This window comes from Coccinella septempunctata, chromosome 6 (assembly GCF_907165205.1).
Source record: "Coccinella septempunctata chromosome 6, icCocSept1.1, whole genome shotgun sequence".
Lineage (NCBI taxonomy): Eukaryota > Metazoa > Arthropoda > Insecta > Coleoptera > Coccinellidae > Coccinella > Coccinella septempunctata.
The window spans coordinates 29,340,660-29,355,398 of NC_058194.1; the positions used below are offsets into that span (position 1 = coordinate 29,340,660).

Here is a 14,739-nt window from a genome sequence, read left to right on the forward strand (position 1 = left end):
AAAAAAAATATGGGCGATATATTTCATGAATTTTCACGAAATGGAAATAGTATTCGGCTAATTCATGTACCTACGCGCACCAATGAATAATTCAATTTCGCAAATTCGTCCATTTCGATATGGTTATTCGATTGAACATTTTCACGCTCATTGATTTAAATGGACCAATTTGGAGTTTTGTAAATGTTTTGTAGTTGGAGCCTATTTTGCCGTTTCGTTTGGTGGTTGTCTGGACTGGTGCTGCTTCATGATTTATATAAATTATGATGAATAACTGATAGGTTGCACGTTGCTTGCCCAACATTGGGTAACCACACGCAGAAACGATTAGAAATTGAAATATTTCTTATTTTCTATAATCTAATTCGAAAAAAACCCAAAAACTTTGGGACTGGCTTGTATTTTGCTTCACGTGTTTAGGTTCATTGCAAATAATAATTAGCTCCGAAATACTTTCGTATATCGTAGATGAAAAGCATAACTAGGACATACACAAAAAGTCCTTCGTGAAAGAAAAGACAAAAAACATCTAATATAGCATCAATTTCGTTTTCAACTGAAACATCCCCGCTATATCAACTCTTTTCTCTATTGAAAGTGATTAAAATTTTTTTTTGCAGGGTCCACCCCAACCAGGACAACCATTCAAATTCACAGTAGGCGAATCATGTGATAGGATAAAAGAGGAATTCAATTTTCTTCAAGCACAATACCACAAGTGAGTATATATTATCTCATCATTAGGGATTAGTTTGATCTATATGAGAACAGGCTCTATATTCCAAATAAGGCATATCTCAGGGTTGTAGGATTTATCTCAGCATGTCATGAGAGTAGGTAGGGTGAGAAAGCAAAGCAGTGGTCCTCCCAACGCTTCTTTACGGAAGCGAAGGCTGGACTTCCTACAGGCGACACATTAAACAGCTGGAACAAACACAACAACGTCATCAAAGACGAATAATGCACATCAGATGGTTCCACAAAGTTTCAAATGCAGAAGTCTTGCAGCGCACGAGTTGTATAACAATTGAGACTCAGGTAACGAGGGCCCGACTCAGATGGAGCGGCCACATGCAAGACACAAGACTCCCCAAAATAGCTATGTATGGCGAATTTACAGAGGGAGCTCGGAAACCAGGAAGCCAGTGTAAGCGGTTTAAGGATATACTGCATCAATCCCTAAAATCAGTTAATGGCAATCATAACTGGAAGCAACTAGCGTTAGACAGATCACAGTGGAAGTCTTTGGCACACAGTTATAATAGATACTCGAGAAGAATACAGCAGCGTCCAGATCTGGTTGGTGACTATCCATGCCCGGAGTGTGGAAGGATCTATAGGTCACGGTTGGGTCTCTTCAGTCACAGGAGGGCACACAGTCGCAAATAGTCCGAATTTTTAGTCTTTTTGTAGATTTATTCTCGGTAACGAGATTCAGCAATGAATGGATTAGCAGATATGGTGTCCATACTAAGATGACGTGGGCCATTTAATGTCTTCCCCCTAGTTGTCAATTTTGTCTATCACCAGCACCAGTTTCACCAGATATGATAAATAATCATATGGAGGAATTCAGCATCAGAAATCTCGCTAGCAAAAATCAAATATATGCGGATCTCTTGATGCGTATAATAGCCACGTTAGAATTCCGTTACAGCTTCTCTCCGGAACACATGTCCACTGCGAATTGGTTTCGTGCAAAGTCACAGGAATGATTGTCCCATTAGGCGTTTTTTACGCGAATTCCAACGTTTGCATCCACGGTTAATTCAAAAATCGTAATTGGCTGGAAAAGGTCTCGTTAATTTTAATAACATTCCAATCCTCGTCTACTTCCTGCGCAAGAGTGGATGTCGTTTTGGTCTGAAACGATTTTTTGTTGCTGCTGTAATCATGTAAAAGAGGAATTTACCATTTCTAGGATATATCATGGGGTTCTCAGGTCGTATCGTAGATATTTCGATGGAGTAGATCTTCATTTAATCTCAGTTGGATTTGATTGGGAACAATTAATTTGTCAGCAAGATTCCTATGCCATCAGTCGTTAATTGATGATTTGTTATATCATTATATAGTTAATCTAGCATCCATACAAAATAAGTTGTTCTCCTTGAAGGAAAGGTGGATCTGAAAATAAAGAAAAGTAACTTTTCGGGTTGTAAGTGGAATTCTAATTCGAAGTACGAGGATGTATTGATATCTAGTTAGCCTAAACCAGTTCCATGCATAAAAAAAATATTGCGTTACCATAGAAACGAACAATAACTCGTTAGAAGTATCAGTGTGAAGTTTGAGGTCAAAAAAGTAAACCAGAGTTACGCAATAAATTAAAAGAAAGAAGATGTCCACCGAAATTTTGAAAATCCAAAAATTAGAGTATCGAGCCATCATCAAGTTCCTGTATTTAAAAGGGTTAAGAGGTAAGCAGATTTACGAAGATATGCTTAATACCCTTGGTGATCAATGTCCTTCTTATGTGACCGTGAAAAATTGGACTGCAAGCTCCAAAAGAGCTAAATTTTCCATTGAAGATGATGATCGATCAGGAAGGCCAGTTTCTGTGTCAGTCCCCGAAAATATCGATGCAAGTCATGACATTTTATCAGATCGTCGAATTGGGCTAAAACGAATATCTGAAGCACTGAATATTTCATACGAACGAGTTCATCATATAGTTCACGTCAATTTGAACATGAAAAAAATTGCTGCAAAATAGATCTCCCTCGAGATCTCCAATGTTTGAATGTTGACTAGAAGCGTGCAAGGGTAGAAGCATCGCTTTCGACCTGTGCTCGATTTGAAAACGATGTAGACTTCCTAAACCAAATCATTCCTATGGATGAGACTTGGGTACATTTCTAAGATCCAGAAACAAAGCAACAATCGGGGGAATGACGACACTCTGGCTCTCCAAGACCTTAGAAGTTTCGTGTCCAAAATTCTGCTAGAAAAGTTCTTGCTTCAGTTTTTGGGATTGAAATGGAGTAATCATGATTGATTTTTTGGATAAGGGTAGAACAATAACCGAAGATTACTATTCGACATAACTGATCACTCTACGGGAGAAAATTAAAGAGAAAAGACGCGGAAAGCTATCCAAAGGTGTTTTGTTTTTGCAGGACAACGCCCTTGCACTCTAATCTCATGTTGCCATGCAAAAAATTCTTGATTAAGGGTTTGAATTACTAGAACACCCCCCTTATTCATTAGATTTGGCTCCATCAGACTATAATAGACTATAATCTCTTTTCTCAACTGAAAAAAAGTTTAATAGGTCGTAAATTTTCCTCCAACGAGGAGGTAATACAGGCTGTGGAGGTCTGCTTTGCAAAGCAGGAGGAAACATCTTTTTTGAAAGTAGGACTACAACGTCTGTGGACGTTGTAGGTCCGCTGTGATGAATATGTCCCATCAAGAGAAGAATATGTTGAGTAATAAACTATTTCGACAATGATATTTTGTTTGGTTCTATAGTAGGCTAACAATTTTTCAATACATCCTCGTATCAAATGGACAGGTTTTGGTGTAGTCCATTGTTGTGGAGGGAGATAAGTGAAAAATTGAACGACAGATGATTCTTAAACTTTGTATGAGTACAGGGGACAGTCGTAGCAGCCGTGATTGAGATTTTCAGTTATTCCTTTAGAAAAGGTTCTTACGTAGAGAAGACTGTTCCTGGCCTCTACAACTTCTACAGTTGTAATGAATTCCACACGTGGAATATAGATAGAGCCTGGCCAGCTCGACAAACACTCAAAAAATCAAAATACCCTTTTCCCATTGCTAGTGTACAGATTCTCAATCCACTAACAGCCAGATAATCATCATCATCATCATCAATAAATGGGCATCTGAATATCCGTTGAAACATTTCCTAGAACACTAATAGGTCATTTCATATTCTCGTCAAGCTGCTACAACGTGAACCTGCATTCTGAATTAATGAAACGTCCATCGGGAATCGATAATTAGTATCGAATGGTTTCTAATACACCGTAGACATGCCATGTCATCAATCCTATCAATTACATTCATTAAAAATTCTGTTGAATTTCATTACGGTTGAAAGTGGAAATACTACTGGATTACATTTTCGATAAGGAGTTATCGCTGATGGCCATTACGGTCATCGTCGAACTTGCCCGCAGTCAAATATTTGATTTTTCTTCATTATTCGTATATGGATGTACGTATGGAGAAGTTTTCAGATCATTTCTTGATTTCGAGGCCCATATTCAATTGAGCAATTGAGTAACTTGTATGGGTAAAGCTGCTAGCTGATTGATTTATATTTAAAAATGAATAGACGTGTATAATAAAATATTATATTGAATAATGTGAAAACTTTTCATTTCTCTACTACAATATTCCAGAACTTTCACAATATCGTGGAAAAAAACACCGAAAATTTATGGGTTAGGATCACAGAGTACTGTTTAAAAAATTTTTTTGACAAGGGAGCACAGAAGTCATCAAACATAATCCCGATTATTGTCAAAAGAATTTTTTAAACAGTACTCTGTGATCCTAACCCATAAATTTTCGGTGTTTTTTTCCACGATATTGTGAAAGTTCTGGAATATTGAAGTAGAGAAATAGAAAATAGACCTGAATGTATGGCCATTTTAAAAGGAATACGGTGGAACAGATTGATATATGTTTTTATTGTGATGACTCAATTCCTGTAGAATCATTAATGTAAATCTTGTGAAATTTGTCATGTTCTAATTTTAATCTGTTTTATTTTTGTAGCCTTGATAAAGGTCCGATTTGAGACCGAAACGTCGGTGTTTTTGATGTAAAAGAGGAATATCGAAATATACATGTCCAAATACCTGAAAAGTTTTCACATTATTACATAACATGGATGATAATATGCAACATAAATTATATTGAATTTTTTTGACTTTCATTGATATATGTTTTCTTTTTTTCCAGTTTGAAGTTAGAATGTGAAAAGTTAGCCAGTGAAAAGATCGAAATTCAACGACATTATGTGATGGTAAGTTTAGACATCATAGTAATTATATGAATTCTGAATTGTATTTGATCCTAACTTCTCCTGAATGTGCTACGACCATTGAATCTTTTTCTGGAAGGGAGGAAATTGGGATGAATTGGGAACTCAATTACACGGAACGCCTTGCAATAATTAATATCCTCGAGAATTAAGTCCCCCTTTCAGAACAAATATTTTCATATTTGAGAAAGCGTAGTAGAAATTGATGAGAACCTCTTCAAGTTCACGACCGCTGTGGGGTAAAAAACTGTTGGAAGTAATTACCTTCCTGAGCCACTTTGGCTTTGTTGGAATTTTGTCGATTTCGGGGAAGATACTTCAGAGTGTAATAACTAAAAGATTCCTCTGAAAATTCTTGCGTTTTTTTTTGTTATTTTTTACAGTATCAATACATGGAAACCATTAGGAGCTTTTGAAGAGGGTTATGAAAAGAGTTAGGAAGAGCTCTTCATGTCACAGTATATAAAGCGAAATAAACCATTCGTGGCAAGAACTCAGTGGAAAACCTTCAATTAGAAACTGAGGACACTTTGTTCAACATAGGACTAACAACCTATTCTTATAATAGACATAATTGTGACATAACACTGAGTAGCTGAAAGTCTCTATTACTGCATCGTCTAGTGATTTCATCACTCGTTCATAACGCGTCAAATCATGAATGAGACACCCTGTATCATTTCTGCACCGTTTTCTGTAAGCACGAATCCCAGAAACCAGTTCGACGTTTCGTTCAAGATAATCGTCCCACTTTTGAGCTGTTCAAATTGATATTCACGAGATAATAGCTATAATTTCACAGCGTCCGACATTATGATGGATGATTCGCAGGTACGAAAAACATATGTTCGAATAGTCGGTTTCGATGTACAAATTATTAATTTAACCAGGGAACACCCGTGCTTCGATGTTTGTCCTTTCACTTGTACCATTCGAATCGCGGAGCTCTATAAATTACCGATGAACAAAGGTCAAGTTTCATTTATGATATGTTTTTTATCCATATCCGACGATATCTGCTGGAACTGTTGATTTGGCAACGAATGTTTTGTTACGGATTATCGGAGATGATGCATTTTGTAAACTGTTTCAGCGATATCATGCAAGGCTCAGTCTAGATGAAATTTTCGTTCTATATGTTCTTGAACTCCATTCATTAGATCATGTTGCACGTCAAATATTAAATTATCCATATCATAATCGAGAAAAACAGTTTTGATTGGAGCCATCACAAATGCTTGAGCATTCAAAGCCAAAGCATTCTCATGAATAATTCGTAGGAAAAAACTTCAGCAGACAGAAGTTGACGGAAGAATTTTGATTTCAGTCAGTCTGTACAATGCCAACAAAGTTGAAATTTTTATACCATGGGTAATTTTTCATGGACATCAATCCTCTCTTGAGGAACAGTGTTGGAGTCCTTACACTCCAGAGTGGTTGGTTATCCACCAAACTAATCCTGCTTGTTTTTACGGGAATTTGCCTAATATATAATTTTTTCATTAGTTCTTGGTTCTGATGTGCCTTCATCGTTCGGAATCGCACCTTAGCTCTACTCTCCTTTCATTGCCCTTCTTCTACATCTTTTTTTTTGGTGTAGCAGGGGGAAAATCAGCAAGTCAGACGAACCACCCTCTCCTGAGGGGAAACAAGTGTGAGGATTCTCACTCTCCTGAGCTCGAGACCCACTAAAAACGCTTAACTGCTTCTTGAATATTGGTTCCAGGCATTTGCCTATAAACCGTTCATCTCTTAGTCGGTTTTCTTCTCGCACACTATCGTGCTGGGATTTATGTGTTTATCCTCTATTGGATAACACTTTATTGGATTTTCAATAAGTTTCTGTTCTTATTTTAATCTCTTTTTAATTGATCTCTTGGTCTCCTTCGGTAGAAACGCATTCTCCTTTTGTCTTCCTCTGGGTCGTAGTCCACTAGTCTCCTGAGTTTTTGTTTCGGATGGTTTTTCGCTGTTTCGAATAATTTCTCTGCTTTTCTGTTCATGAATTCCGTTTTGGTTTCCCATTTTAGGTCCCTATAAATCTGTCTATTCCTGACAAACCAAGGTGCATCTATTGCACATTGTAGCAGCTTGTTTTCAGTGGTCTGAATTATTTTGATATGGCTGTTTGCCGAGAAACCCCAGGCAACTGATCCATGAGTCAGTTGAGGCAGTTGGCTCGATTCTTCCAATCGATTTCTTCGCTGTCAACATCTAGATTCGTTGTGGGTCGCAGTCTTCTCTTCTGAAGTAATATTGCTTGGCTCTTTTGTCCATTGAGCTTGATTTTCGCACCAGTCATTTGTTTCGTCAATAGTTTCTTTTAGAACTCGTGCTATGACTTCTGGGCTTTGGTGTCGAGTTGCTCTGCCTGTGTCGTCAGCATATAACGTTAGCATGGTTCTTGGATTCTGCGGAATATCGTGAATGTATATGTTGTACAGGAGTGGCCCAAGTAATGACCCTTGGGTTACACCAGCCTCTATATCTCTTGTTGTGGAGCTTTCTCCTTCCACTTAAACGTAAAATCTTCTATTTTTGAGATAATTCCTGATCAGCTTGCATATTTTGATCGAATATCCAGCACATCTCATCTTATATATTAATCCTTCATGCCATACTCTGTGGCTTGTTTATTTTGGAATCCCTCTGTAATGTATTCTGTGAGCCTCAATAATTGTTGCTCTGTTCTGAATCCGACTTGGTGGTATATTTATTTTATTTTCGTTGGGTCTTAGTCCGTAAGATGGGAACTAAGACCTTAGAAATTCACCAATCTAATGTGCAACACGTGAACGCCATCTGCAATAGGATGGGTCTCCGTCTAAGGGTCCTAGTTCTTAGTAACGCTGTATGAGCCCATCCTGAGAAAAAAAATGTGTTCTTCACCAAGTGCAAAGTACGGAGTGAAGGAGTATCGATCGTTAACATCGCGAACTGACATTTGACGGGTCACGAATCGGTAACCGTTCATTTTACAAGGCTGCCAACAGAGAAACCCCAAAGTCGTTCGACTGCCGAGTGATTTGTACGTTATCGGGCAACATATCTTGTACGAGGAACCGCGGAAAGTGGCAGCCAGTCGTGGGTGGAGGCAAACGGCGAGAAGAAAAGAAGACGGATGCACTCTTGACAGCAGAACGGCCGGCCGAATGCAATGGAACTTGAAATTATCGGCTGGTCCTGTTGTTTAACGGTGCCAGTTGGCTCGTGAAGGACGCTCGATCATGAGTAGGCTCGGTCTTTTGTGTGTGTATTGACCCCTCTCTATTATTAGTCGACGCTTCACTTCCGTGCCTAATTGATTTTGTCATTTTGTGTTTTTTTTCTCCGTTCTCCGAGCAGACTTGTCCGCCCGGATGAACCGAGGGGTATAAATCACGACCAAACAAACGTTCGAGCTCTTTCACGCATTGAAATTTCCGATGGAGGATTGTTGGGAGAGGTTCGAATGGTTTAGACGTGTGGGGGGGGGAATGCTTATGGTTTATGTTCGAAATGGAAGGCAATTTCGTCGATTCCACGTCAGCTTGACAGTGAACAAAAAGCATAATGATATGAAAATCCCGTCAAATTCTACCTACCATTTGTTTTCGAACGTAGAAATTGATGTAGAAGAATTATTAAGGCTCACAGAATACATTACAGAGGGATTCCAAAGTAAACAACCCACAGGTCTTGTTTTGCTAGACGTCGCCAGAGCATGGCATGAAGAATTAATATATAAGATGAGATGTGCTGGATATTCGATCAAAATATGCAAGTTGATCCGGAATTATCTCAAATATAGAAGGTTTTACGTGAAAGCGGAAGGAGAATGCTCCACAACAAGAGATATAGAGGCTGGAGTACCCCAAGGGTCAGTACTTGGGCCACTTCTGTACAACATAGACATTCACGATATTTCGAAGAATCCAAGAACCATGCTTACGTTATATGCTGACGCCACAGGCATAGCAACTCGACACCGCAACCCAGAAGTAATAGAACGACTTCTACAAGAAACGATTGACGAAACAAATGACTGGTGCATAAAGTGGAAAATCAAACTCAATGGGCAAAAGAGCCAAGCAATATCACTACAGAAGAGAAGACTGCGACCCACAACGAATCTAGAAGTTGAAGACGAAGAAATCGATTGGAAAAATGAAGCCAAATATTTAGGAATAACGCTTGACAAAGGACTTACTTGGAAAAGTCATATCAGACAAGCAATCCACAAAACGAAAGCAGCGATGAAAATAGTCTCTACCCTCTGATAGGGAGAAGAAGCCACATGTCGAAAGAAACAAAATTGAAGATAATCAAAGCCGTTGCTAGGCCTCAACTGACTTGTGGATCAGTTGCCTGCGGTTTCTCGGCAAACAGCCATATCAAAAAAATTCAGGCCACTGAAAACAAGCTGCTACGATGTGCACCTTGGTTTGTCAGGAATAGGCAGATTTATAGGGACCTAAAATGGAAAACCATAACGGAATTCATGAACAGAAAAGCAGAGAAATTATTCGGAACAGCGAAAAACCATCCGAATTAAGAACTCAGGAGACTTGTGGACTACGACCCAGAGGAAGACAAAAGGAGAATGCGAATTTACCGAAGGAGACCAAGAGATCTATTAAAAAGAGATTAAAATAAGAACAGAAACTTATTGAAAAATCCAATAAAGTGTTATCCAATAGAGAATAGACACATAAATCCCAGCAGGATAGTGTGCGGGAAGAAAACTGACTAAGAGATGAACGGTTTATAGGCAAATGCACGGAACCAATAATCAAGAAGCAGTTAAGAGATTTTAGTGAGTCTTTAGCTCAGGAGAGTGAGAATCCCCTCACTTGATACCCCTCAGGAGAGGGTGGTTCGTCTGACTTGCAGATTTTCCCCCTGCTCCAAAAAAAACAATCTATTCTACAGTTTTGGATATGCTTTTTTACATGATTCGTTTTTGGTCAATAGCAAGGAGAGATAGACGAAAATGATCAGACAAAAACTGTCTGGTGCATCGAATAAGTCCTCATTCATCCCATACGTCATCTTGAAACGATCATGTCACAGAATTGTTAATGAAGATACCCAAACAGATGATACAAAAGAACATCGTTCGGATAAATCCTTGAATAGCCACCTCCCAGGTCGTCTAACCCATTCGGAGTTTCTAACGATTCAGGAATGGGAAGGATGCCCCATCTCTTCAACCGTTCAACCCGTCACGTAGCTTTTGTACCTTGTTTCGGATTTCTCCGCCAACGTCAGAAACGGTAGCTCGCATGTACGAGAGACTTGCTATACGCTTCACAACAAGTTTTCACGTTTGGTGCATGTTACACGGGCAATCAAGTCGTAGGGAGGATGTTGAGGCAGGAATTTATAGGCTGTCTCTTCGAGCGGCGTAAAGGCGCGGCTCCACTCTCCGTTTTGTCCGTCGAGAAACAATTTATGAGTCACAAAATGAAATGTTGTTTTCTGTCTGACTAAATACAGGAACAGTGGGGTAAAAAGTTGTATTGATGACTGAAGGAAGAATGAGTTTGCCACGATGAGAAATGATTCCAAACTCGATGACACTGGAAGAAAATTAACAAGATGTTGGGAAATGCTATCTCATTCACTCCTAAACAAGCATCGTCGTTGGGGAATGAAAAATCTCGCTTATTGCAGCGTAAACCCCGATCTACAATATTTGAACATCTAACTACCAAGAATCGACAAACCACACGTACACAGATATGTGTTTACATTTGATCACAATATCAAACGATAGTTAAATATTTAATACACGTCAAACATCCAATCCAATATCGGGGATTACGTCGAACCATCGATCAATAAACCATTACATCCGGCTATATATGCTGTATATCGAAGTAGATACGACCAAGCAGCAAACTGGATTGATACCGTATTATCTATATTACGGATTGATTTTAATGATATATCGTTAAAACGGCGACCGGGTTGATAATGAGATTAGTAGATGGGTTTGTAGCTCGTTAAAGTGGTTAGATGAAACGTTATCTTAGGTAAATGTCGGGACATAAGTGGGATACGATAGCACGGACAAGTGGAACAATGGATGAGTCAATTACGATCGATTGGATGAACTGGGGGAGAGGCGACTATGCATTTCGTCGATATGTTTTGGGAATTTCAGTGTATCTGTAAATAATGCGACCGATAAAATTCCAGCGGTATCAGGAATTTGTTTTTTATTTTCGAAACCGTTTCAGAGCGGTGTTTTTGATTTACCCACACAATCTATCATAGATACTCCCAAAAAAATACCATTAAATTGTATACAGAGGGTTTCAGAAGCATTAAAAGAGCTGGCGGTGGAGTATTCGAGATTTGAAGTGCGGGATTTGAAAATTTCTAATATCATTTTCCTTCACTTAATGTGACTGGTGATTTAAATTATAAGGGAATTAAAGGGAAATACAGGGTGTTCCTAAATTGAACGTACAAACGACAAGGGGAGATTCCTTAAGTGAGTTTAAGAAAAAAAAGTCCCATAAGCATGGGGTCGCAAACGTTTCGTTTTCGAGATCCAGAGTGTTGAAGTTTGAATTTTTTTCGAGTTTTTTTCTCATAGTAACTACACTTCACAAGATATTCAACTGAAATTTGGCATAGATATTACATTTTAGAGTTCTCACCACGTGACATGGCAATTTCGATAGAAGATCTACAGGGTGATATTTTTTCTGGAACACTGCCACCTGTTCTTCTGATCGTTCAAAATTTTTTTTCTCGAAATCGTTGGTAGATACGACAAAACTACAAGAGACCGAAAAGTTTAGTATAAGAACAAAGCTTCTTTTTACATTTTTTCAAATTAACAGTTGCTCACCAAAAAAAAGTTCTGCAGAAGAACAGGTGGCAGTGTTCCAGAAAAAATATCACCCTGTAGATCTTCTATCGAAATTGCCATGTCACGTGGTGAGAACTCTAAAATGTAATATCTATGCCAAATTTCAGTTGAATATCTTGTGAAGTGTATATACTATGAGAAAAAAACTGGAAAAAATTCAAACTTCAACACTCTGTATCTCGAAAACGAAACGTTTGCGACCCCATGTTCATGGGACTTTTTTTTCTTAAACTCACTTGAGGAATCTCCCCTTTTCGTTTGTACGTTCAATTTAGGAACACCCTGTATAGAACTTGAGCAATTTTTTCTTGATTTTGCAATGAAATATAAGTCTCACTCAATACGATCTTGGGTTCCTTGAATCTTTTCACTTCGTTGTGAAAATGAAAGTTGGAATATTTCATGTTTTCGCAAATTTGAGACCGCTGTTTAAAAGTATCACCATTTTTTCTCGCCGTTTCTTCCCCTTCTAATCTGACTTTTTTGTTTCAGTATTACGAAATGTCATATGGACTCAACGTGGAAATGCATAAACAGGTAAGTCCCCGAAAATTTCAGGAATCCCCGAACACCAAACATCCCCCGACATTCCCCAAAGTCGAACGAGCTACGAGCTCAAAAATTAGGATCAGTCGCCCCGGTTCGAACCCCCGAAACTTCCTACCCGTGTTATCAAACGGCGTACTACGCTTAGGTATGTAAACTTCGTAGGGGTTGAAACGTCAAAGCGTGGAAACCGTACCTTTGGCAATTAACACACCCCTAATCTAACCGACTCTCTTTAAATACATATACCCTGGTTGTTCAACCCCACGCTTACGCCGGGGTTGTTTGTAGAGGCGGATAATAAAGATCGGGGAGAAAATTACCATGGGAATTTCTGAATCTCATTCGTTTTCATGAATTTTTGTATTTAGGGTTTCTGAAAGTTAGGAAGAGTTTTGCTTGCGATTTAATAAATTGCGCAAATATCTGAGAGTTTTCACTACATTTGAAGCAATTTATCGAAGGATTTCAAAAATTGTATTTGTCACATATACAGGGTGTCCCAAAACTAGTGAATCAAAAGTCACATTACGATAGAGTAGATCAAATACTATCTATCGAATGACACCAACATTAGTTGAGCGAAAATGTACCGTTTCCAAAAAAACCTAACCTCAAATTGCCGATTTTCGGTCTACTTTTCTCTTCACAGGGCCAATTTGTGATTAAGGACAGCGTTTTTTGACCATATTATCACCCCTATAGAGGGGCTCTATTCTGTGTAATAAAAATTATGTAGAAAAAACAATTGTTTCAATTTACATTTACTTGGGTTTTCGATTAACCACTTGGAATCATTTCAATTAGGTGTGATAAAACAATAACCTAGAATTAATATGATGTACAATCGCTATTATTAGTCACAAACTGACCCTGTAATTGAAAAAAATTGTTTGAAATTCGGCAACTTTAGGTATTTTCATAAAATTCTCATTATTTAGGAAACGGTACATTTTCGCTGAACTAATATTGGTGTCATTCAATAATATATTTAGTCTACTCTATCGTGGTGTAACATTTAATCCACTAGTTTTGGGACACCCTGTATAGGGAGAGTTTTTGACTCGTACAAATAGTTTGATAGTAGATTCTTGACGTCAAAAGAAACATTATTTTCCTTTGCCATTTTTCCCGAATCGGCTCGTTTCAAAAGATACAGGCTGTTGAAAAATCATAAAAAAAAATTATTTTCAGTTTTATCTCACAAACGGTTTCATCGGATGAAATGAATTTCGGAATTTAGTTTTTCATTTATTTGATGAATCTTTTTCGAATACAAGATACCACCCACGTCGTCTAATTTTCTCATTACGTACCATAAAAATACAAAAAATTCAAGGAACCCAACCCTTGAACTAGGTTGGAAGATATCCTATGAATATTTGAACGTTTTGTAAAATAAAAGTATTCTTCATATTTTCTCGTATAATGCGCCGTTTTCGAGTAATTTGATGTGCAAAAATTAAAAAGTATCTGTGAAATTTGGAAAATTGGGTACTTTGACTGATTGCAACTCTGTTCAAAAGATCCACAGATGTGCAGTGTCATAGATCCAGCTTGTTATTCTGAAGGGAATTTTGTTCCCCCAAGGCTGGCATAGCTCATTGTGAAAACTTAAAATGGCTATCAGCGGGTTTCATAAAACTTTGATTGTCCGATCAATTATTTGACAGTCACTCGATTTATAAAACGAAATCACTGAAATCTTTTCATTTCTGAATATATTGAAGAAGTAGTAATTGGGAATAATTGAATGGACGTATAAACATCAGAATTTGATAGTAGAATGATATTCTGAATAATCATGACTGAATTATTCATCGAAATCAAATTGACGTCTATTCGTCAATCAAGCGTTGATTCCCCGATCAAGCTTTATGAAACCAGGGGTATATCTTTTCATCATGGCCGAATCCGAAAAAATGGTATAGGAAAAAAGTGTTCCTTTTGACTTCAAGAATCTACTGTTGAAATATTTGTACAAGTCGAGGACCCATCCTGTAGACATGGGATTAACGAAAATCCAGTTGCTTTGCAAACCGAAAAAAAATATACCCCATGAGATTTTCCCCGACTAATGACCGATATAAAGACGAGAATGCTCGACTTGGGTCGCAGCTAAATTACCGGAATTCTGCTCCCGACAAGATAACGGCAAATAACTTAACAGTAGGGCAATTACATAGTTAGTGAGGCCGAATTACAGGGTACTCAACAAACAGGCGCGGGGACTGTAAATCTTGGCTGGAGCTTTGCGGCAAGACACAACAAACTTTACAGCAGACGATCTGCGAAAACTACTGCTTCT

At 38.2% G+C, this 14,739-nt stretch overlaps 1 protein-coding gene across 3 annotated transcripts in view; it reads left to right on the forward strand.

The window, feature by feature from the left end:
• Positions 1–14,739, forward strand: part of LOC123315813 (transducin-like enhancer protein 3-B) — a 149,826-nt gene that overhangs the window by 33,187 nt on the left and 101,900 nt on the right. For all 3 annotated transcript variants that reach the window (XM_044901674.1, XM_044901672.1, XM_044901673.1), the window contains exons 2-4: positions 621–718; positions 4,939–5,002; positions 12,378–12,422. In XM_044901674.1, the coding sequence (XP_044757609.1) occupies positions 621–718; positions 4,939–5,002; positions 12,378–12,422 (207 nt within the window). The remainder of the gene's footprint in view (positions 1–620; positions 719–4,938; positions 5,003–12,377; positions 12,423–14,739) is intronic.